General features: G+C 42.5%; 2 protein-coding genes across 3 annotated transcripts; one reads left to right on the top strand and one right to left on the bottom strand.

Moving 5' to 3' along the window:
* Positions 1-519: 519 nt before the first annotated feature.
* On the bottom strand, positions 520-10,147 carry FAM216A (family with sequence similarity 216 member A). 2 transcript variants are annotated; one of them, XM_032876317.1, is made up of 8 exons: positions 9,615-10,147; positions 8,054-8,094; positions 4,720-4,841; positions 3,124-3,253; positions 2,861-3,044; positions 2,226-2,308; positions 1,764-1,824; positions 808-896 (listed from the first exon to the last, which is right to left on the bottom strand). In XM_032876317.1, the coding sequence occupies exons 1-7, from the start codon at positions 9,704-9,706 to the stop codon at positions 1,775-1,777; spliced, it is 702 nt and encodes a 233-aa protein (XP_032732208.1). In that variant the 5' UTR covers positions 9,707-10,147; the 3' UTR covers positions 808-896; positions 1,764-1,774. The 2 variants fall into 2 exon arrangements, with proteins under 2 accessions (XP_032732207.1, XP_032732208.1); XM_032876316.1 differs by lacking the exon at positions 1,764-1,824 and having other exon boundaries at positions 520-896; positions 9,615-10,145.
* Positions 10,148-10,284: 137 nt separating this feature from the next.
* Positions 10,285-24,634, top strand: GPN3 (GPN-loop GTPase 3). Its single transcript, XM_032876315.1, has 8 exons — positions 10,285-10,516; positions 13,158-13,266; positions 20,059-20,226; positions 21,507-21,631; positions 22,531-22,646; positions 22,780-22,876; positions 23,389-23,517; positions 24,081-24,634. The coding sequence occupies exons 1-8, from the start codon at positions 10,469-10,471 to the stop codon at positions 24,141-24,143; spliced, it is 855 nt and encodes a 284-aa protein (XP_032732206.1). The 5' UTR covers positions 10,285-10,468; the 3' UTR covers positions 24,144-24,634.
* The last annotated feature ends 59 nt before the right edge of the window (positions 24,635-24,693 follow it).

The raw sequence follows: 24,693 nt of genomic DNA on the forward strand, positions 1-24,693 counted from the left end.
AAAGGAAGCACAGTAGAGTGAATATATAATGTAAAGAGTCTTCTTGGTACAATTACTTCCAACTTACTCTGGTTTGAGAGTCCAAGCGTTTGGCAATTTTCATAAAATAGGGCAAGTTGATACTTCCCATTTTTAAGTTATATTCAAGCAGTAAATATCAAGTGCTATTTTGTATCAGACTATTTGAGAGCTTTCCTTAGCCAGATCAAGAAAATACTTGGGGCCCCTGGGTGGCTTAGTGGGTTAACCTTCTGCCTTCTGCCTTTGGTGTGGGTCATGATCCCAGGGTCCTGGGATCGAACCCCTCATCAGGCGCTCTGCTCAGCGGGGAGACTGCTTCCCCCTCTCTCTCTTTCTGCCTGCCTGTCTGCCTGCTTGTGATTTCTGTCTGTCAAATAAATCAAATATTTAAAAAAAAAGAAAATACTTATAGGGGATTCTCATGTTTTTGTTCTAGGACTTACTATATGGAGAAAAAGAATTTAGCAATTTATTGGACAGATTTAAAGAAAAATACAATTTTAAGTGACAAGAAAATTTTTAATTGTATCTAGCTAGAAATACAAGCATATATTACACATAACTTTTGTTACACAAATATCATTAGTACATGGAACTACATCAACCAGTTAATTACACTGTTGTAAACATTTCTGAACAAACTAAAATTACTTAATGACTTCACGGTGAGTAACAATACTATCCTAAATGTAGAAAGAGGACACAATTCACAACCCTCCCCCCGCCACCTTGGCACCTCATCAATTCACAAGACTGTCAAGTTCACATCAGGTGTTCTCCTTGTTCTTCAATTGACATCGATTGCATACATTTATTTAGTAAATCTTCTTCCTTTTTTTCTTCATTCATGTATGATTCAGAATCATTTGTAGAAACTGTAAGAAAAATAAGTTTATAATGTCTGTTTTGGAAATACAGGTGTATTTCCTGAAAATGGAGATTTGTATATAAGAACAACCTTCAAAATGACCTTAGTAGTAACCCTTTCACAAAAACAAATGGCCTGCAATTTTCAAAACTTAACCACTTCCTCCCCCCAAATCCCTTACTTTCCCAGTAAGTACTGTATTCAGCAAAGTTATTGTATAGCACATTTTCTGTCACTAAGTCCTATTTTGTCTTCACTTGTCAAAATCTTTGGGTTACAGGAAAGTCATAGCTTCAGCATTCTCTCTGTAAGCATTAAGTTCCTACTCCTTTCTCTCTCAGGGATTATAGGGACTTTCCCCCTACCTGGGCTTCCTCCAGCTATTATTTTGGGACCTAGACTTACTTTTTCCCCTGCCATAACCCTCATTTCTTGGACTGTCACACAGCATTGGGATAGGGGTTCTGAAGGCCTAACTTCCCTACTTTGTATTTTCTTCCTACTCACTGTAGGAACAACTACAACATTATTTAACTTCCACTTCATCCTTCCCACTTTATCAATTCTGAGGAATCCTTCTGAACATTCTTTCTTCCCCTTTGGCCCTTTTCATTTTGTGGTCTTCTGAACCTGAAGGATCCTTGGGCACCTGGGTGGCTCAGTAGGTTAAGCCTCTGCCTTTGGCTCAGGTCATCATCTCAGGGTCCTGGGATTGAGCCCTGCATCGGGCTCTCTGCTCAGCAGGGAGCCTGCTTCCCCTTCTCTCTCTATGCCTACCTGCCTCTTTGCCTACTTGTGATCTCTGTCAAATAAATAAATAAATTTTTTTTTTAAATGCTGATGAACTTTTAGGTTCCTTTATGCTGATTCTTACCAACTCTGGACTTATCTGAGTTGCTCTGCAAAATTGTGATACCACTTGGTTGGCTTGCTTCCACTGGTGTGTTGAATATTAAATAAAATTTATATAGGTGATACAGCCCTCTATGATGCCATACAAAATGCTTTGTCCCATCCAAAAATGGCACTATCTCATAAAAGTGCTATGGCTTGAAAAAGTCATGTTTATGGCTCTGGGTTCTAACAAATTCATTCTGTTAAAGTCTCTGACCTTGATATTGTAAATACCTTTGTTTAGAAGTACCTTGAATCTTACTCCCCTGAGGTGAGTATGTTCTTTTAAATGAAAGCAGAAACTGTATTTCATACTCACTTGGAGAATTATAAGCAAATCACATTCTAAATTTTAATGTCTTCTGTAATAGAAATTAATGGGTTTAATATTTTTTAAGCATAAGATCTTTCAAAATGCATATTTTTAAAATTCCACATTTACCTGATTGCATGAACAGTCTGCCTGGTTTTCTAAAAATCTTCAGTGACTTACATCTTGTTTTAGATGCATATCCAGTTTTTAAACTATAAGAAAGAGAAGCATCTTAATTGGAATCAGCAAAATCAACAGCTGTCTAATGCATGTGGAGGACCATACAAATTCTTTTTATTAAGCTGCCAGCATCACCAAAAAGACTCTTTCAGTCTCCTAGGAGTAATTAACCCTGAAACACAAAGCTAACTATTTTAGTGCAGGTTGAATAATCAGTCTTCTTCTTCTCTTTTTTTCTTATTTCCTTTTTTGTTTATAGTTTTCTCCTGTGCAGAAGCAACCATATGCTCCTTCTGGAAGTGTTTGTACTATTTTGAATTTAAGTGGGAATTACTGAAAAGGCCAGTCTTGCCTATCTCTAGCTGATCAAGAAATTTTTACAATTCCACAAAATGTGTTCTAAAAAGAGTGGCATATCCCAGTGAGATAAGTAAAGAGACTATAAGATCCTTTTGTGCTTTTCGTCTAACCTCTTCTGAATTTAGCCAAATGGACCTACTAGGAAACAAGCTTTAATCTCATTTAGCTACCGTTCCAATAAAATTGGGGTGTATTTTCCTCTTTTTAAACAACAAGAAACAGACCCTTCTTTGTTTCTCACTGGTCGCCAAAGGGAATGCTGTAGGATCATTTCCGGTGCGGGTGCAGCAGCCATGTCAAGGGGCCCTGAGTCCACTCTCTCCAGTTGGTGTCGCCATGTGGTGCAGGGGTAATGCTGCTTCTGTGAGTAACGAGAACCGAGGCGGCTCCTGTGATGAGTGAGGATACCTGTCATACAGATCACCTCTGTTAGAAGACCCTCTAGTTTCTTGTGAGAACTAGTGAGAAACGAACAAGGTGCACCTGCCTGGCTTTTGTGAGCTGTGCTGGATCACGTGCATGTACTGCCTCTTCATTAACGTCCGCAGATAGTTGGCGTTATAGATCTTAGCAATGCTACACAGATAACGCTTCTGGCCTGTGGTGAGGTCTGGATGCTAAAAGACAAGATTTATAGGCACTGTAGAACAAGAGGTTGGCAAAATTCCTCATCTGAAAGGGTGGATGTTCAGGAGAGCCGCACCAAACGTACATTTTGCTTATTCAAATTCAACTATGCTAATCTGGCCGAAAAGAGAAAGAAATGGCCATTTAGACAGCACACGTGGGTCCGCCTGCCGTTTCCACTCAAGTGATTCAGATGTGTCTGAGGGGTGAGAACCACTGCCCTAGAAGAGTAAGGAGAGCAGGGATATGCTGCTCTGTCCGTGAGTCTTAGTTCCTGTGTGCCTCAGTGAGTGTAGGCATCTACCTCAAATACAATTTTTGAGGTATCCTGTGGCATCTGAAAGCGACTCAACTACTCTATTTGGTCTTAACTAAAGAAACAGTCTTTTCTAGCACCAGAAGAATAACTATCTGTGTTGAACATACTGAGGGATAGTCTATGGGTCTTTGGTAAAAGTAATTTTAACTAAGATTTTCACTTGCTGATTTTAGAAGGTAACACTCACTTAAAATGTATATGTATGGGGGCGCCTGGGTGGCTCAGAGGTTAAAGCCTCTGCCTTCGGCTCGGGTCATGGTCCCAGGGTCCTGGAATCGAGCCCTGCATGGGGCTCTCTGCTCCGCGGGGAGCCTGCTTCCTCCTCTCTCTCTCTGCATGCCTCTCTGCCTACTTGTGATCTCTGTCTGTCAAGTAAATAAATAAAATCTTTTTAAAAAATGTATATGTATGTGTGTATACACAGGATTTACTGAACTGAATAGGTAAATCCAGGGAAAAGTCAAAATGTTGGTCGGATAAATTGACCAATTTGCACAGATCTATTGTAATCTTCATTTGCACTGCGCTCACAACGATACTTCTGGTAGTTATGACCTTTAATAATGGGTAATAGAGGTTCGACCATCTTAAAATGCTGACAGCCATTTTCTTTATTTGCTTGCTTCTAATTTTGCAGACCTTCAGTGGAATCTGAATGAAAATGAGTCTGGGTTTCCATCTCTGGAATGTAACTTTCCTTATCATAAAGCCCTCAAAGAACTCTTAGGATAAAGAATCTAGGGGCACCTGGGTGCGACTAGGTGGGTTAAAGCCTCTGCCTTCGGCTCAGGTCATGATCCCAGGGTCCTGGGATCGAGCCCCGCATCGGACTTCTGCTCGGCGGGGTGCCCGCTTCCCCCTCTCTCTCTGCCTGCCTCTCTGCCTACTTGTGATCTCTTTCTCTGTCAAATAAATAAATAAAATCTTTAAAAAAAAAAGAATCTATAATGATAAAAATCCTTGTATTCATTTCATGAGTTTACTCAGCAGATAGTTATGGACTCCTGGATGTAAGCTGAGTATACCTTATCTTCTGAAGTGCCTTACCCTCTAAGTAGCTCATCTTCAATAATAAGTTCATATCTGAATACAAAGAATTTGGTACTTCAACAAAATATTGGTATTTAGTTAGCATACCTTTAGAAAGGACGCATCTGTCATTGATTTAGGGATGTGTATTGCTTGAATTTGAGGAGTTTTCCACAACTCTTGCAGCTTGGCTATGTGTGTGTTCACTTTGTGTCCATCTTTGATTCTGTCTGTAGGCAAGGACATATGTGAATTGCATGAACAAACATCAGCTCAATAAACTGATTATTAATATCTATATATTTACACGGGTCTGTGATTATCCTGGAGTAGGAGTAGGAGTCATTCTGTTAAATTTGAAGAGACTGTTTGATATGGCCATTTGGTTTTAGAGCATACAAAACTCTAAAGATATTTATGAACATTTACTACATATATATCATTATATAGAGACTACATTATTTTGAGCTCAGCTGAGATGCAAACTGTTGACGGCAGCTTATTTTTGTTAGCTGACTGTATGTCAGACCACATTAAATAGAAATATACATGCAGAAGTTGCACTGTAAAGATTTACAGCAATATTTTATCATTCGACTTGAGCATATAGTATTAAAGTCAAGATAGAATAACACAAATTTTATATCTTTTTTTTTAAAGATTTTTTATTTATTTATTTGACAGATAGAGATCACAAGTGGGCAGAGAGGTAGGCAGAGAGAGAGAGGAGGAGGCAGGATCCCTGCTGAGCAGAGAGCCCGATGTGGGGCTCGATCCCAGGACCCTGGGACCATGACCTGAGCCGAAGGCAGAGGCTTTAACCCACTGAGCCACCCAGGCGCCCCACAAATTTTATATCTTTAATGAGACAGTGTTAAAAGGGCTTTGCAGAATTTTACTAAAACTTATTTTTACACAGTTTCAGTTATTTCAATGTTTTTAATACTGATGTGGGTAGATTGAAAGAACAGTCATTTAATAAAAATAAAAGTTGAGGCATATCTCGAAGAATGAAACTAGTTTTCCGTTTCAGATATTGCAACCAGGAACTTAATTTAGGGTATAAACTTCAGTAGCACTTTGGGGAAAAACAGTATCTGGAAAAATTTAACTAGTAAATAACTATAACACTCCCCTTCTTCTCACATACTCGCCTCCCTCCAGACGGCTTTCTACCACTATAGTTAGTATCACTGTAAATCAGTTTGCATTTTCTTGAGTTTGATATAAGTGGAAACATACAGTATATATTCTGTTTGTCTGGCTTCTTTCACTCAACATAATTATACTGAAATCAATCAGTGTGTGATATGTAACGATAGTTCATTTCTTTTTATTGTTGGGTTATATTCCAATATATCACAATTTGATCATCTATCCACCTGTTGATGGACATCTGGATTGTTTCCAGTTTTATGCTAGTACAAATAAAGCTGGCAGAACAGATTTTTAAGTAAAAAGCTTGCATTTAGGAAGTCAAATTAAATAATCACGGTTTTGTTTCAGTACTGACAACAAAGGTCACTACAGTTTTACATATTAAACTTTATTTATTTCTTCCAGATTTTGACAAATTGGGAGAGTTAATTCAGATAAGTAAGGGTTACATGTGCTTTACTGAAGACTAACTCACTCGTTTGCCAACAGATGGAAAATCATCTGGAAATTATGTTATTACAACCTTTAAGATATAATTTGGAGTCTATAATAATAAAAGTTAAATTTTTTAAAAAATCCCTTTTCAAGTCATAAATGTGGACTAATTATCTAAGAATTTATCTTTGTGTCCCTGCTAATCAATATTTCTGAGATGCGTTATTGTAGCCTGGACTGAAATTCAACTTCTCAAAACCTTGATAGCATTTCTTTACAGAACATGAAACATTTAAAAGTATTAAGGGCTCCTGGGTGGTTCAGTCAGGTAAGCGGCTGACTCTTGATTTAGGATCAGGTCATGATCTCAGGGTCTTGAGAGTGAGCCCCACATCCCAGCAGCAGCAGGGGGCCTCCTTGAGATTCTCTTTCCCTCTGCCCCTCCCCCTCTCAAATAAATAAGTCTTTTAAAAAAATAATAGTTAATGGGGCGCCTGGGTGGCTCAGTGGATTAAAGCGTCTGCCTTCGGCTCGGGGCATGATCCCAGGGTTCTGGGATCGAGCCCTACATCGGACTCTCTGTTCAGCAGGGAGCCTGCTTCCTCCTCTCTCTCTGTCTGCCTCTCTGCCTACTTGTGATTTCTGTCAAATAAATAAATTAAATATTTAAAAACAAATTAAAAAAAATAGTTAAAGAGAAACAACCAACTGAAAAATGGGCAAAGGACTTGAATAGACTTTGGATGTCTCCAAGGGAGAAAGTACAAATGGCCAATAAGCACATGAAAAGATGCTCACTATCGCAACTCATTAGGGAAATATAAATAAAACAACGATGAAGTCCCATTTCATACTCATAAGGATAACTATCATTTAAAAAAAATGAAAACAAGTGTAAGCTAGCATGTGGAGAAACTCAGACTGTGTGCATTGCTGGTAAGAATGTAAAATGGTGCAGCTACTGTGGAAACAGTGTGGTGGCTCCTCAAAAAATTAAACAATGATCACCATATGGTCCAACAATTGCATTTAAAAACCACAGTATTTATACATATATATGCATTTTTAGGTATGTATATACACATAGATATGTGTCTGTGTGTTTTTCTCAGGTTCTGTAAGGACTATACATTTTCCAAGGAAGAGAATGAATCTAGGTTTATAGATCATTGAATTGAAATTGCTCCCCCCTTGGGGCACCTGGGTGACTCAGTGGGTTAAGCCTCTGCTTTTGGCTTGGGTCATGATCTCAGGGTCCCTGGGATGGAGCCCCACATTGGGCTCTCTGCTCAGCAGGAAGCCTGCTTCCCCCACCCCCCGCCCTGCCTCTCTGCCTACTTGTGATCTCTGTCTGTCAAATAAATAAATAAAATCTTTAAAAAAAATAAAAAGAAAAGAAATTGCTCCCCCCTCAAAAGAAAAAAAATAGTGATCTGCCTTTGGGGGTTTGTCTTACTCTTAATTCCATCAGCTTTATCCTTTAAGTGAGAGGAAAATAGCAGCGTTGAGAAATATTTTATATTCTTTGAAGTTGTTCAAGTTAGAATTTTTTCCTTCAATTTATAAACCCCAGGCCATACTCTATGCTTTTCAAACATCAGTTATAACACAGTTCTTTTCAGATTCATTGCTATTTTGAAGCACTCTTTTTAAAATGCTTGATGTGAAATGTCTTAACAAGAGAGAAAGAACCTGCTGGATTGTTCTTTGAAAATCTTAATGACTAAGGTCACCAGGATGCTAATAAAGTCTATTTTTAAAACTCCATTATGTTTGTAGTGATAGCAAAATTAGCATCTGTGAACCATGTTTTTTGGTAGATATTATCTGCTTTATATGTTCTACTTACCAATACCTTTGGAATTCTGATAATAAGAATGTCCAGCTGATCTGTTGGAAGGAAAAAAGGATTTAAATAATATGTAATAATTGACAGCTTTATAAGCATTAAAGAAAGTATTTCAAATGAAAAAAGACAGTATTGCATATGCTTTTTACTTTTCATGTTTCTATCAGATGGAATGTCTTGCAAATTTTCTCCTGTAACCCTGGTTATATCCTAATGGCCCCAGGCTTTTTCAAAGTGGGTTATCTGAGGTTTTTACTATACTAGAAAGGATTTACCTTAAGCCAGATTTGGTCTTACTTTTAAGGCCTTTTAATCTAATTCCTGCATTGAGCTCAATAAAGAATTTGGGCTTCTGTGTTATCTGTGGTATTTCCTGGCTCTTTTTATTTTTAATAAAGTAACTTGGATATGGAAAAGACTATCTTGTTCTTTACTGTATGTAATTAAGGTATACTGGAATTGATAAATTGGTCTGGAATGTTTCTATTTTTGTACAAGTTCTTTTTTCTTCTTTCAAATTAAGACAAAACACACATCCTTCCTGCTTCTTTCAATTTATTCAGTGACCAAGTGTTCATTGATCTCCTGATATATGAGGATCCAGCACTTAGTCAAACACAATAATGAACAGAAAAGAAAGCCAAGACCCCATCTTTAACAGCCTTCCAGGGGCCCCTGGGTGGCTCAGTTAGTTAAGCGGCTGACTCTTGATCGGGGCTCAGGTCATGATTATGATCTCGGGGTCCTCACTCAGTGGGGAGTCCGCTTAAGGATTCTCTCTCTCCTCTACCCCTACCCCTCCCGCGGCCTCCACACTCTCTCTCCCAAATAAATAAGTGTTTTTAAGAAAGCCTTCGATCCACTATATATATATAAAGTGGTCATGGGTGCAGCAGGAGCCATGACTGTGAGCTTTTGGAGAAACACCCTGCAGCTTTCACTCTTAGGGAATAACTGATGGAAGCTATGAGGTCCTGAAGACTAGTTGTCATCAGCATCCAGGAAATAATATAAAAAAACCTGCTCAAAATAAAATGGGTTTATGAAGAAAAACTTCAGGGGGAAGAAAATGTCAAATCAAGGTGCCTCTAATATTCATAATTATCTGTCACATCAGCATTATGAATTCCCTGGACCTAAAGGTGGCTAATGTCGCACACACGGAACTGATTTATTGACTTGGAAACCCTGGGTTGAACCTGTTTCTGCTGGGCCCTCAACCCCCTCTTTTTTATAGAGATCCTGTGGGAGATTGCATGTTTTCCAGCAGGTTTCGCAGCGCCCCCTCGAGGCAGAAAAATGAACCCAAGCAATTGTCGCAGTCACCGCGTTTAGTCATTGCACCAACACTCAATCCTACCTCACAAGCCCTTCCCCTAAACAGTGAGTCGGCTTCCATCTGTCCTACCCCGAGCACAACAAAGGTTGTCCCCTCCTCTCACTTCAGTCCACCGGGGACGAGTCCTTTGGAGCAGCCAGCTCCCACCCCCTCCTCCACAGGGGATCACGACCCGGAGCCGGTCATCGTCCTCCCTAACCCTTCAGGGCCCCTCAGCCTCACCCGCCGCCGCCACCCTCGGTCCCGGCCACTGCGGGAGGCTCTGCGGAAGAGCTGCATTCTGTCCAGTCGGACACCGGACCCTGGCCGGGCATCTCCTCCCCGGTGCCCGGACCTCGAGCGGTGTGCGGAAGCAGCTTTCCCCTCTCCCCTCCCCAGTCAGCACGCGTGCGTCAGGCCGGGCGATATTGGGGGTGAAGAGGCGGACGCCGTATTCTAGCCCCCTCCGATGTACTTCGGACACTGCCCGAATAGCTTCGGGAGAGCGGGGAGGGCAGATGCACGACGCTGGAATAAGTTGGGGGAGGGGCAGGAGTTCTTTAGTTGATTGCGCGCTTGCACGGTTTGTGGAAGGGATTAGTACATGCCCTCTAAAACAGGAGGTGACTTCCAGACTCTCAGTATTCCAGACCCTCTACAAATTTGCAAATCTTGAGTGTCACCATAAAGGTCAAAGACCAGGATGCAAATCAAGGACCGAAGTCCCCAGCGCAGGGATGCAGAATGTTAGCCGTTATCCGTTATCACCAAGGCAACCAGGCGTCTCTAGCATCCCAACTGCCAATTTCCGCCAGCTACTTCTGCGCACGCGCACACCTCCTTCCCTGCCTACCTCCCCGCTCGCCCTCCGCCCCCGCGCTGAAGTTTCCTGAGAAGGCGTTTCACACGAGATTTGACCTGCGGGACGCTCCGTAGTCAGGGACTTGCTAGAACAGAAGGCACAAAAAGACTTTGGATTGCGATTGGTTCGCACGTGGGGTTCCCGGAACTCAGTGAGCGCCGCGCGAAGGCTGAAGGGAGCGGGGCGGTCAGCTTCTGTTGTGCCGCGGGCGGCACCGGCCACCGGGACCGCAGACATGCCTCGGTATGCGCAGCTGGTCATGGGCCCGGCCGGCAGCGGGAAGGTGAGGATTTGGTCGGAGAAGAGAAAAGTCGGAGAGCTCGTGGGAGGCAGGGAGGGGATCCTGGGATCAAGCAGGGACGTTCTGGTCCAGACCGAGGGACCGATGCGTGCTCTGGGGACCCTTGGGCTCTTGGCTTCTGCAGTCTGAGCTTCAGTGCTCGTCGTTGTGGTATTGAAAGTGGAGTAACTAACCGTGGTGCTAACGTTTATATTCTACTTATGCCCCAGATACTGCTTTTTAAACTCCTGATTCATTTTCACAACAACGCTGTGAGAGAACTCCTGTTATTTTCATTTTTACGGATGGGAATTTTACAGAAAATGAGACACAGAAAGGTTAAGTTCTTTGCCCAGATCCCAGAGCTACTAAGTGATGGCTGGAATTTGCATCCAGTTTTGTGTAATTCCAGAATCCGTCCCTGTCCCCCTCATAGAAAGTTCAAGTGAGGTCTCATTAAATCACTGTTTCTCAGAGCTTGACACATGGACTTCTGATATATAGATACGATTTTAGGAGGTACATGGACCTAACATTAATGAACATTGAATCGTATATTGAGAAAGTTACTCCCTTTTCAATCCTCTTTCAGTTTTCATTGAAGTGAAATTGTCAGTTTGATGCTTGTATACCTTTAATACTTCTTTAATCAAGTCTCTTCAGAGATAAGATTTTAGAGCTTTAGACATTTTTATTTAGCCTGAACAGAAAGAGCTTTAAGGGATTTTATGGTTACCTTCACGTTATAACTGGTTATTCTATTTACAATAGAGGTGTAATTTTTTTCTTGTGAACAAGTATGAGTGGAGTAATATGAGAGACATTCAAATATAGAAATGGGTGAAGGTGTTAGTCAAATAACAGGAGTGTGAGAAGCACTGGAGTCTGTGGAGGTGTTGTTTGGCTTCAGTCTTTTTTTTTTTTTTTTTATTCATTTGACAGAGAGAGGGGTATCACAAGTAGGCGGAGAGAGAGAGGAGGAGGAAGCAGGCTCTCTGCTGAGCAGACAGCCCCATGAGGGGCTTGATCCCAGGACCCTGGGATCATGACCTGAGCCGAAGGCAGAGGCTTTAACCCACTGAGCCACGCAGACGCCCCTGGCTTCAGTGTTGAACACATTGTTCTAAGGCTTGACCTATTCTGAGTGTAGGAGATCCACATGTGACTGTAATGTAGCCCTTGCCTACCCAAAGTCTGTAGTCTACTTGGGAAGATTGATAGATGCCTTGCCAATTAAAACATAGTGTGAGGGGCGCCTGGGTGGCTCGGTGGGTTAAAGCCTCTGCCTTCAGCTCGGGTCATGATCCCAGGGTCCTGGGATCGAGCCCTGCATCGGGCTCTCTACTCAGTGGGGAGCCTGCTTCCCTTCTTCTCTCTCTGCCTGCCTCTCTGCCTACTTGTGATCTCTGTCAAATAAATAAAATCTTAAAAATAAATAAATAAAACGTAATGTGATTGCATGGAGAGGGCCTCCTCTTCGGCAGAGAGAATAGTATGTCAAAAAGGTCACTTCCATGATAGAAGTTATTTTCTATATTCCAGATGAATTTTCAGACTGATTGTGTTAGGCAAGTACTTTCCTACAGATCTTAGATGCCTACTTTTAGAAGTACCACTGACGTGTTCTCTGTGCTAGTCACTGTTCTGGACCCTAGGGATCGTATAGTGAACAAAACACATGCACACGCACACAAATCTCTGCTCTTGTAGAGTTTATATCCAAACATATTAAGTGAATTAGAAATAATTATCAAGCATTTATTATGTACCAGGTACCATGCTAGTCCTAGGCTTATAAAACTGAGTAAAAGACAGCCCTGCCTTTAAACAGAAAGTGGGAAAGACAGACAAGTAGCCTAGAAATTTTAACATAGTATGTTAAGGACTAAATGAGGGATAAGGAATTCGTTAAACCAAAAGTTGCAAACTGATAGCCCACCTCTAGACTATTTATTGACCTCAGTGTCTCATTTGGAAATACTTCCCCTTGCTTGGCAAGCACATTCACATCTCTTGGCTTAAACATACCCCCCTCTCTCTGCACCCGCTGAAACATCCCTGACTATCCTACTTAAAGCTTTGTATGGACTGTAATCATCTTGGTGGAGACATTGTGTGTTAGGTGCTGCATGGTATGATCAGAAGTCTTCCCTTTAAATTCCATGTGTTGCATGTCAGAGCAGCAAGGAACCTTAGTGGTCGTGGAGGCCATCCCAGTTAGAGACAAGAAAAGTGCAGGGGCGGAGGGGGGGTGTGCAGTGCCTGGCTCGTTCATTTGGTGGATCCCATGTCTGATCCTTGATCTTGGGGTTAAGTGTGAGCCCCACATTGGGTGTAGAGATTACTTAAAAATAAAATCTTTTTAAAAAAAAAGAAAGAAGAGGTAACTGAGGGGCAAAGTAGAGAAGCACTTTGGCTAAAGTTACCCATGAGTCCCAGCCACGTCGGAATCTGCAGCCCAGTTAGGTATCCTGACTCCCAGCCTGGTACCTTTCCTGTTTTCAGTCAGCTTCTTGGTCAGTGAAGGCATAGTCTTGGCCTTTGTGGACACTGACCAAGGGATATAGGCTGTCCCTTTGGGGATGCAGGGGGTAGCACTACACTGCCTGTCGCTTTGACCCCCTCGTGCCTTGTGACGTTACAGAGCACCTACTGTGCCACCATGGTCCAGCACTGTGAAGCCCTCAATCGGTCCGTGCAAGTTGTGAACCTAGATCCTGCAGCAGAACACTTCAACTACTCCGTGATGGCTGGTGAGTCCTGAGCAGAGCCTCCCCACTCCTTCAGGAGAAGGGGTTGGAGAGGCCATGAGTGCTGGCTGCTTGGCACAAAAGCTGAAAACTTAATTATTATAGTCTGTTGCCCTATTCCATGGTGAACAATATGAGGCAGAATGTCATTTGGTGACATCCACTCATGATGACATGTGTGACAGTATCCTTTCTTGGTCTTTAGATTAGGAATTAAGTGAGTAGACTCCTCCCTCCTCCCTCATCACACTTCCCTTCTGTCCCCTTCCATGCTTAATCCTGCTGTGGTGAATCGGGTTTACTGCAAATTGTAGTATAAGTGAGCAGCTTAACTCTTTCAAGTTTTTAAAAATTCTTTTAGGGGCACCTCCTGGCTCTTTCTCTCTAAAAAAAAAAAAAAAAAAAGAAGGACACCTAGGTGGCTCAGTGGGTTAAAGCCTCTGCCTTCGGCTCAGGTCATGATCTCAGGGTCCTGGGATCGAGCCCCACATTGGGCTCTCTGCTCTGTGGGGGAGCCTGCTTCCCCCCTCTCTGTCTGTCTCTGACTGTCTACTTGTGATCTCTCTGTCAAATAAATAAATAAAAATCTTTAAAAAAATAAAAAAAATTTTTAAAAAAAGAATTTTTTTTAAAGATTTTTTTATTTATTTATTTGTCAGAGAGAGAGAGAGAAAGCAAGTGAGCACAGGCAGACAGAGTGGCAGGCAGAGGCAGAGGGAGAAGCAGGCTCCTTGCCGAGCAAGGAGCCCAATGTGGGACTCGATCCCAGGATGCTGGGATCATGACCTGAGCCGAAGGCAGCCGCTCAACCAACTGAGCCACCCAGGCGTCCCTAAAAAAAAGAATTTTATTTACTTAATTTTTTTAGAGGGGCAGAGGGAGAGAGAGCGAGAGAATCTTAAGCAGGGTCCACGCCCAGTGCAGAGCCCAACTTGGGGCTTGATCTCACAATTGTGAGATCATGTCCTGAGCCAAAATTCAAGAGTTGGACAATTAGCTGACTGAGCCACTCAGGCGCCCCTCAAATAAAATTCTTTTAATTTATTCATTCAGATGTCTTTTGAACACCTACTTTTTGCCAGACACCAGGGTTCTAGCAGAGAACAAGGCAGTCATTATCCTAGCTTTCATGGACTTTTTTTAGCAGGGAGATGAGCAAAGGGATAAACATTACAGATTGTGGTAAGGACTGCAAATTGGCCGATGAGAAGGAGTAATTGGGGAGGTTGCTTTAGGAAGGATAGTTGAGAAGAAATCTTAAGAAGAGAGATTTGGGCCCAGACCCGAAGATAGTAAGGTCCTCGCCAAGCTGGGGAGAGGCCTTCCAAGATGAGGGGACATCAGGTCAATAAATGGCCTTGAGATAGGAAGGGGTTTGGTATGTTTTGGAAAAAGCAAACATGTCAATGAGCTGGAGCATCAGGAGTGAAGGAAAGAAGCAGGTAGGTGCTAGTAGGACAGGAGAATTTTGGGTTCTGTCCTGTTTTTTAGTCTGTTTGAACTGCCTTAATAAAATACCACAGATGGGGCAGCTTATAAACAACAGAAATGTATTTCTCATGGTTCTGGAGGTTGGATGCCCAAGACCAGGGCACCAACATAGTCAGGTTCTGGTGAAGGTCCTCTTCTAGGTGGCAGACTGCCAACTCCCCACTGTGTCATCACGTGATGGAGGGGGGCAAGGGATCTCTATGGGGCCTCTTTTATTAGAGCACTAATCCCATTCATGAGGCACCATCCTCATGACCCAGTTGCCTCCCTAAAGCCCCACCTCCTATTAGTATCACCTTGGGTATTCGGTTCTAAACATCAAAATTTTGAGGGAACACAGACATTCAATCTGTAGCATTGAACAGGAGAATGCCATTGAAGGGTTGAAACCAGGGAGAAGATTGATATCTGATTATTTTAAAGATAACCGGCTCTCAGGGCACCTAGGTGGCTCAGTCGGTTAGGTATCTGCCTTTGGCTCAGGTCATGATCCCAGTGTCCTGGGATCAAGTCCCAGATCGGTCTCCTTGCCTGCTTCTCCCTCTCCCTCTGCCTGTCACTCTCCCTACCTGACATTAATAAATAAGTAAAATATTAAAAAAAATAAAAAAAGAACTACTTAAAAAAAATAAAGCTAACTGGCTCTCCAATGAAAAATGGACTCTAGGGCGTCGAGAGTAGAAGCAGGGACGAGCAGGCTGGCTATTGCACACGTCCGAGAGGCTTGGATTAGTGTGGTCATGGTGGAGATAGAAGCAGATGGATTCAGTGTCTACTTTGCAAGTAGAATTAGCAGCATTTTGTGGGAGACTGAACCAGAAGGGTGTAAGAAAGGGAGGAAACACCAAGGGTGGCTCTTACTAGACTGTGACTGTCATACTAGATATCTGACTTTAATTGCTAAAGAGAGTGTGTGATAGCATTTATCAGGAAGGAAGAGAAGTCTGTTCAGGGTTGGGCCATTCTCTTTTCACTGACTAGGCTTGAGACATCTGATAGATATCTAAAAGGTGATGTCAAGGAACCATTTGGATACAGTAGTCTGGGACAAGATCTGGCTTGGAGGTATAAATTTGCGAGTCAGCAGCATATAAGCAGGACATAACGCTTGAGGACTGGGTGAGATCATTTTAGGAGGAAATGTGCTGAGAGAAGAGAACCCAAAACCAAGCTTGAAGTTATCTAATCATCAGAGGTCTGGAGGGGGTGGTGGAGTCAGTAAGGTCGGAGGAAAGCCAGGAAAATGTAGCATTGCAGAAGCCAGGAGGAGAGACTGAAGAAATGGCTTATGTGCTTGGTTATGTCGGGCATGGCTGTGAAGTTGTGGAAGATGAGGATGGAGAAGTGGCTGTTAGATGTGGGGGCATGGAGATGGAGGCGACTTTGCCTAGCAGTTTCCGTGGAGTGGTTTGAAGAGTGATGGCAACATCCGCGGAGGAGATGGGGAAGTTTCGGTGTGAAAGGAGCAGAGAAGTGGAGGGAGAACTGGAGGGGGTAGGAGGGTCAAAGGAGGTTGCCTTTTAACATTGGAGATGCTAACCGGAACGGGCTTGATTTGTGAACAGAAAGAACCGGTAGAAAAAGAGAAACTGAAAATGCCAGAGAGTGGGAATAACTTCAAGAGTGAGAAAGGGGAGGGAGATCCCAAACAAGTGGGGAGTTTTCCCTTCACTAGGAGTAGGGTGGTTTTTGTTTTTTTTTCTTCAAAGTTTTATTTTTAAGTAATCTCTATACCCAGCACGGGGCTTGAACTCAAAGCTCTGAGATCAAGAGTCGCACGCACCACGGACTGAGCCACCAGGTGCCCCAGGAGTGGGATGCTTCTTTTGTAACTAAAGGGAAGGCAGGGTGGAAGATACTGTGTGATACTGTAATACTGGTGAGAACACGGTAAATGCACTTTTGTTGGCTTCTGATTTCTCTTAATGACACGTGTGCCATCAGGACATAAGAGTGGCTGGAGGTGGGTGCACATGAGGTTGGGGAGGCAGCGGCTAAAAGAAGAGGAGGGGGTATGAAAGAGTCCTCTTCTGTAGGGAAAGGGATTGCTGGGGCACCTGGGTGGCTCAGTCAGTTAAGCATCCAACTCTTGATTTTGGGTCAGGTCATGATCTCAGGGCCGGGAAATTGAGCCCTGTGTTGGGCTCCACACCAAGCATAGTGTCTGCTTAAAATTCTCTCTCTCCCTTACCCTCTGCCCCTCAAAAAAAAAAAAAAAAAAGCTTTGCTTTTCTTTGGGATCATTTGGTCGCACCCAACAAAAAGCACTGAAGCCAGCTTATGTAAAGTGAGGATATTCATTGATTGATTGACTGATTTTTATTTATTTATTGAAGATTTAATTTATTTATTAATTGACAGAGAGAGTCACAGCAAGAGAGGGAACACAAGCTAGGGGAGAGGGAGAGGGAGAAGCACACTTCCCACCGAGCAGGAAGCCCAACGTGGTACTCCATCCCAGGACCCTGGGATCATGACCTGAGCTGAAGGCAGGTGCATAGTGACTGAGCCACACAGGCGCCCCAAGGAGGATTTTTTTTTTTAGAAGGAATTGGGAGGGGGGGGCGGGTGGCTCAATCATTTAGTATCTGCCTTGGGCTCAGGTCATGATCCCAGGGTCCTGAGATTGAGCCCCCCATCAGGCTCCCTGCTCCGTGGGAAGTCTGCTTCTCCCTCTCCCATTCCCCGCCCCCGCCTTGTGTCCTGCTCCCCCTGCTATGTTCCCTCTCTCTGTTAAATAAATAAATAAAATCTTTAAAAAAAAGAAGGATCTCCCAAAACCCAAGAGCAAGGCTTAATGAGAAACTAGAACCCAAAACAAAAACTAACAAACTGGGGCACCTGGTGGCTCAATTGTTTAGTGTCTGCCTTCTGCTCCGGTCGTGATTCCAGGCTCCTGGGATCAAGCCCCATGTCAGTCTCCCTGCTCAGCGGGAAGTCTGCTTCTCCCTCTCCCACTCCTCCCACTTGTGTTCCCTCTCTTGCTGTGTCTCTCTCTGTCAAATAAATAAATAAAATCTTTTTTTATAAACGAAAATAAAAAAAAAAACAACTAACAAACTGAAGCTGGCTTTCACCGTCTCTGCCTTTTTCTCCCTCTTACAGACCAGCCTTCTCAGCTTCCGGGGCCCCAGCAAGGTGCCAGGAACCTCAGGTTGCCATCACTTTCTGGTCCAGATGTCTTAATGACTGACTTGTGTCCTTGAGTCATCCTTTTAGAAAATCCAGTTTCATCGTCCCCACTTGAGTCAGAGATTTACCCCTCAGATAGGGAGAGGAAGTGCATAAGAAGGTATTAGCCACCTAAACGTGGCTATGAGTGAGGCAGTTCTCTGTGAACAGATATTGTAGGTTTGTGCACAAACATTAAAAACCTATGGGAGAACGTTGTAAATACAGATTTCCAAAATTAGTAGTAGAAGAGAACTATGCATATACCTGAATCTTTAAGCCCCTGCTGTAGGTGATTAAGCTACGTTATCTCATAGAGCCTTCATCCTTCAACCCCAGGATATATGATTTGTCCCTCATTTTATAAATAAAGTGAGGTGTGAAGAGGTTAAGTAGCTTCCCTGAGGTCATGTTAAGAAACAGCAGTTGGGGGAATGCCTAGGTGACTCAGTGGGTTAAGCGTCTGCCTTTAGCTTAGGTCATGATTCCAGGGTCCTGGGATTGAGTCCCACATCTGGCTCCTTGCGCAGCAGGGAGTCTGCTTCTCTCTCTGTCTCTCGGTCTTTTGTTCCCCCTGCTTGTACTCTCTCTCTGACAAATAAAATCCTAAAAAAAAAACAAACCAAAAAACAGCAATTGGTTTTCTTGGTTGGTTTGGTTTTAATCATTTTAGAATAGGTAGTGTATATTGATGTGGTTTAAAATGCAAAAGGTACAGAAGAGTAAGTATACAGTAAAATGTCTCCCTCCCAGGTCTATGTCCCAGTAACTGGCTCCCCTCCCTGCAGGCACCCAGTGTTGCCAGTTTCTAGGGTGTCTTTCCGTAGAGAATCTAAGAATATAAAATCAGATATATGTATTATTATATATCTGATATATATAATATATATATAATAATATATTATTATATATATTTATTATATATATATTTTGTTGTTGCTGCTGTTGTTAACACAAGTGATGGCTTTTTTAAAAAAGATTTTTATTTATTTGTTTGACAGAGAGAGATCACAAGTAGACAAAGAGACAGGCAGAGAGAGACCGGGGGGAAGCAGGCTCCCTGCTGAGCAGGGAGCCCGATGCGGGGCTCGATCCCTGGACCCTGGGATCGTGACCTGAGCTGAAGGTACAGGCTTAACCCACTGAGCCACCCAGACACCCCTATCACATCCATATTTAAATAGCTTCTTGGGGCGCCTGGGTGGCTCTGTGGGTTAAAGCCTCTGCCTTTGGCTCAGGTCATGATCTCAGGGTCCTCGATTGAGCCCCATACAGGCTGTCTGCTCGGCGGGGAGCCTGCTTCCTCCTCTATCTCTCTGCCTGCCTCTCTGCCTACTTGTGATCTCTGTCTGTCAAATAAATAAATAAAATCTTTAAAAAATAAAAAAAAAAGAGCCTCTCCTTTTTTTTTTTTTAAGATTTTATTTATTTATTTGACAGACAGAGATCACATGTAGGCAGAGAGGCAGGCAGAGAGAGAGAGAGAGAGGAGGAAGCAGGCTCTCCACTGAGCAGAGAGCCCGATGTGGGGCTTGATCCCAGGACCCTGAGATCATGACCTGAGCCGAAGGCAGAGGCTTTAACCCACTGAGCCACCCAGGTGCCCCAAGAGCCTCTCCTTTTAATGGTTACATAGGATTCCATTGTCTGGCTGTACAGTAATTTAACTGGTTCCAACAAACACTACTACAGTGAATAATCATATACAGGAATAGTTTTACACATGTGAGTTTTTATATAATTATTAACTATCACTAACAAGGGTAATACCTAGGCATTCCCCCAATTGCTGTTTTTTGTTTGTTTGTTTGTTTGTTTGTTTTAAAGATTTATTTGTTTATTTGACAGAGATCACAGGCAGGCAGAGGGAGAGGAAGGGAAGCAGGCTCCCCACCAAGCAGAGAGCCCGACGCGGGGATTGATCCCAGGACTCTGAGATCATGACCTGAGCTGAAGGCAGAGGCTTTAACCCACTGAGCCACAGGCGCCCCCCAATTGCTGTTTCTTAACACGACCTCAGGGAAGCTACTTAACCTCTTCACACCTCACTTTATTTAAAAAATGAGGGACAAATCATATACCCTGGGGTTGAATGGATAATCTTATATTCTGGGCCCTGTCTATCTTTTGCAGATATCCGGGAACTGATTGAGGTGGATGACGTCATGGAGGATGACTCTCTGCGGTTTGGTCCCAATGGAGGATTGGTATTTTGCATGGAGTACTTTGCCAATAATTTTGACTGGCTCGAGAGCTGTCTTGGCCACGTAGAGGATGACTATATTCTTTTTGACTGTCCAGGTAAGTCAGCAATTTGAATGTGCCATGTTCCTTGAAGTTGTGCTAATTCTGTCCCGAGTGAGAGAAAGTGGACTGAGCCTTCGTAGCTCTTAACTACACTGCAGTGAGATGCAAAGCTCTTATTTACTGGCTCTCACTCATTCCACTGAGTTTACTGAGTGCTCAGTTTGTATGCTGGGAATACCACAGAGACCCAGCAGCCATGGTCTTTGCCCTTGCGGAGCTCACGGTCAAGTGGGAGTGCTAGACAGAATGAACAAAATCACCCAGATTATCACTTAATATTAATTTGTGACAGGGGCTCCCCAGGAGTAGGAAGAGCATCACATAGCAACAAGGTTAGGAGGCTTCTGATCACGTGGCCTGTAAGCTGGGCTGTGGGGTGAAGGTGAAGGAGTCCGTGGTCCAGGCAGAGGCACGGCGTGCCAGAAACCTTGACGCAGGAAGGAGTAAGGCGGGTTTAGGGCCCCAAAAAGGCCAGTGTGGCCCGAGTGCTGGAAACCCAGGGAAATGTCATGCGGTGAGGTTTGCAGGGGACAGATAATCACACACAAAACTTTTTTTTTTTTTTTTAAGATTTTATTTATTTGACAGAGATCACAAGTAGGCAGAGAGGCAGGCAGAGAGAGAGAGGGGAGAAGTAGGCTCCCTACCAAGCAGAGAGCCCGATGCAGGGCTTGATCCTAGGACCCTGGGATCATGACCTGAGCCGAAGGCAGAGGCTTTAACCCACTGAGACACCCAGGCCCCCTCGCACACACAACATCTTAAGCCAGCTTGTGGGTTTTAGACTTGAGGCTGACCTAGCTGTGATCATTTGTGGCTCTCACTTTATTTTCCCTCACTTAGTATTTCACTTCACCTTATTTTTTATTTTTTTTATTTTTAGAGAAAATACAAGGGTTAGGGGAGGTAGAGGGAGAGAGAGAGAGAATCTTCAGCAGGCTCCACTGGAGCCCGACATGGGTCTCGATCTCACAATCCTGAGATCATGACCTCAGCCAAAATGAAGAGTCGGACACTTAACCGACTGAACCACCCGGTGCCCCCCCTTTGTTTTAGAGAGAGAGAGAATATTTTCCCTTGATTTTAGTTGAACCCATAGAAAAGCACATACATCCTAAGCATACAGCTTGATGAATTTTCCCAAAAAACACAACACCTTTGTAGCATTCGCTTTTGGTTCCCCTTTTTAACCATCTTAAAGGAAAATTCTTTTCGTGTAGTTTGATGACTACCTATTTCCTGTTTGTATTAGTCTTGTCATGTTCTTCATGTAGGTCAGATTGAGTTGTATACACACCTGCCTGTGATGAAACAGCTGGTCCAGCAGCTGGAGCAGTGGGAGTTCCGAGTCTGCGGAGTTTTTCTCGTTGATTCTCAGTTCATGGTGGAGTCATTCAAGGTTTGAAGATCAGTCTTATTGATTTTTTTAGTTGTGGGTACAAGTTGGTGACGGTCTCCTTTAAGGACTCTGTGATTGCAGCACTCTGGACATTTCAGAAACTATATTCCAGAATAATTTCGTATCCTTTATTATTCAATTATTATAATGACACATTTTTAACTCAAAAATGATGTTATGATATCATATAGATTTGGGGGAACTACTTACCAAGAAAAATGAGGCAGATGCATATTTTATAAGTATTTTTAATTCTCTGAGAGCCTTTTGTCTAGTTTATGAACTCTATTTCCCATTAATCTCCCTTAAGGAATATTCAGTGGAAAAGAGGTTAAGATACCATCTAAATTGAGATCTGTGATCACTGTAAAATTTTTTATTTTAGAATGAAGGGAGAAGCAGAGGGAAAAGGAGAGAAAGAATCTTAAACCAGCCCCATTCCCAGCACAGAGCCCGATGTGGGGTTCCATCCCACAACCCTGAGATCATGACCTGAGTTGAAATCAAGAGTTGGGCACTTAAATGACTAAACCACCCAGGCATTCCCCCTACCCCCCTACCCCTGCTTAAAAGATTTTATTTTTTAGTAATCTCTATATCTAACATGGGGCTCGAACTTACAACCCAGAGATCAAGAGTCATTTGCTCTGCCAACCAAGCCAGTCTGGTGCCCCATGATTACTGTAAATTAAATCTACCTCTTCCCTCCTTATTCAATAACTACCTTTGGAAGCCAAGGGTCAACCATCTGATTAGTAGACTGTCTTTTCTTTAGGATGAGCATTTCTTTTACTTAGGCCAGTTTTGTTTCTGTGAGGAGCAAAAGCCTCTCTTTTATGTGGAGACCAGCGAATTTTCTTCGCAACAGTTCCTCTTCCCTTTTCTGTTCCCTCCTTCAGTTTATTTCTGGCATTTTGGCAGCACTGAGTGCTATGATCTCTCTAGAAATTCCACAAGTTAACATCATGACAAAAATGGATCTGCTGAGCAAGAAAGCTAAAAAGGAAATTGAAAAGTGAGTTCACGTCTTCCATTATCATCAAATCTTAATTGCAGAGATGTGATTATCTATTATCTATTAGTCTACAAATCTAGTTTCCTGATTTATTCTTCCTTTTATTCATCAGTCTTCTTTCTCACTTTCGAAGGTTTCTAGACCCAGACATGTATTCTTTATTAGATGATTCCGCAAGTGGCTTACGAAGCAAAAAATTCAAAAAATTGACTAAAGCTATATGTGGACTGGTAAGTTTTTCAAGTTTTTTTCAATGGCCTGGTCAGCTGTTTACCCATAGCCAGGCAGTGGCCACCATTATGGAAAGCACAGTCCAATCCTATTTCCTTGCAGAGGGGAGGAAGGTGGGGGCAGGCTATGGACTGGCGGGTCAGTAGTTTAATTTAGAAGCGGTTATTATTGGTAGCTGATAAGTTAACTGACATGTCTATTATTCCAGACCATTTGGGGAGTTCAGAACTGTCTGTACCCTTTTGAAACTTCCGATGGTTGTTGAATTCAGATAAATATCTATGAAAGAGTAGGTGTCTAGTTAAGTAATAAGTTAATGAGTGTACTGGGAGGTTAGAGGTCAGGAAAATCAATGATGACTTGCTTTTGTTCTCTCTCCCGCCTCCCTCCTCCTTCCACACACAAATGTTTTTAATCAGAAGTACAACTGGTTATAAACTAAAATGTAAGTTGAAAATTAAGTATTTTGTACAGCTTCAGAATGATCCTTTATGAAATTCCCAACGTGCAGATTGATGACTACAGCATGGTTCGATTTTTGCCTTACGATCAGTCGGACGAAGAAAGCATGAACATTGTGTTACAGCATATTGATTTTGCCATTCAGTATGGAGAAGACTTAGAATTCAAAGAACCAAAGGTAATTTTTAATCATTGACTTTTGGTAACCGTGTTTACCAGCACTCAGTGGCCTCCTGCGTAATCCCAGCAATTCCTCAGATTTTGTCTTAGCAGCAGTAGTAACCTGGGCATTTTGAGGGGGTGTCTGAAATTGACATCTGTCCTCAACAAGTAGTATCAGTTTTACTCTACCTGTTATTGAGGCACTGTTACCCAGTTTCTTTGTGCTCAAGGTTTGGGGGTATGTGCACAGAGTAGATGAAGGCCCGTTGAACTTGGGCCGCCCTCACATTTGTCTGCGCGAAGCCTGATGGTGGCTGTCATACACGACTATCTCAAGCACATTAGCCGAGAGCAAGTGTAAACTCAAGTAAAAATGCTTCCAACGAGATATAAGTGCTTTAATTTACCACGAAGCTGGAAAAATTTTATCAATCATGCCTTTTGCCACTGTTAAGAGACACCTACATTGCAGCTGGGCATTCTCTCCTGGGGGAGCATTACCTGAAAAATAGGTCAGCAAATACTCGGTTTAACTTAGGGGAAATGAATATTTTCTGTTTTGCGTTTCCTTTGTGTCAGGAACATGAAGATGACTCTTCTTCTATGTTTGATGAATATTTTCAAGGACACCAGAATGAGTGAAAAATTTATGAGTAACTATATAAGTAAAGCACCTGCGACTGAATCAGCAAGACATTCTTCTCTTCAGAGGATGCAATACCAGAAGGCTACTTACGTCAATGAAAAAAGTAATACTTGGCTCTTTCTCAGCAGCATGCCTGAATCAAATTCTAGTTATTCTGAAATGGCTGGTGTTTCAAGTGGAATCTTTTAGTATTATTTTAACAGCATCAATTTAGATCTTAAATGTTGAAATTGACATGAATGCACATAGATTTGTATATAATATAAATGAGCATTTGTGATACAGTTAGGACCCAGTCTACCTTTACTTTTACTATTTGATTTTTATTGTTTTTGAAGGTTTTTTTGGAGAGGCAGGAATTACTATAACAAAATACACACATCTGTGTCCCAAGGGAAAAATCTGGAAGGATATAGTTAAAACCATTGCTTATCTGTAGGTCTTAGTTTTCCTACATTGAAAATGTATAGTTTATGTAATTAAAAAATGAAAAGTAAATGTTTTAAAATATATATATGTATATAAATAAAAGAAATAGAAAGGTAG

This window comes from Lontra canadensis, unplaced genomic scaffold (assembly GCF_010015895.1).
Source record: "Lontra canadensis isolate GAN:19392208 unplaced genomic scaffold, GSC_riverotter_1.0 scaffold58, whole genome shotgun sequence".
Lineage (NCBI taxonomy): Eukaryota > Metazoa > Chordata > Mammalia > Carnivora > Mustelidae > Lontra > Lontra canadensis.

Coding starts and splice junctions, on each gene's coding strand:
- FAM216A (XM_032876316.1), bottom strand. CDS start 9,706: ATGCCCGGCCAGGGTCCGGTGTCCGACTGGACAGAATGCAGCTCTTCC. Junction 8,095..9,614: donor ACCGAGGGTGGCGGCGGCGG/GTGAGGCTGAGG, acceptor TCCTTCCAACAG/ATCAGCTGGACATTCTTATT. Junction 3,254..4,719: donor CAGATGCGTCCTTTCTAAAG/GTATGCTAACTA, acceptor CTTGTCTTTTAG/CATCCAGACCTCACCACAGG.
- GPN3 (XM_032876315.1), top strand. CDS start 10,469: ATGCCTCGGTATGCGCAGCTGGTCATGGGCCCGGCCGGCAGCGGGAAG. Junction 22,647..22,779: donor GCTAAAAAGGAAATTGAAAA/GTGAGTTCACGT, acceptor TCACTTTCGAAG/GTTTCTAGACCCAGACATGT. Junction 23,518..24,080: donor TAGAATTCAAAGAACCAAAG/GTAATTTTTAAT, acceptor CCTTTGTGTCAG/GAACATGAAGATGACTCTTC.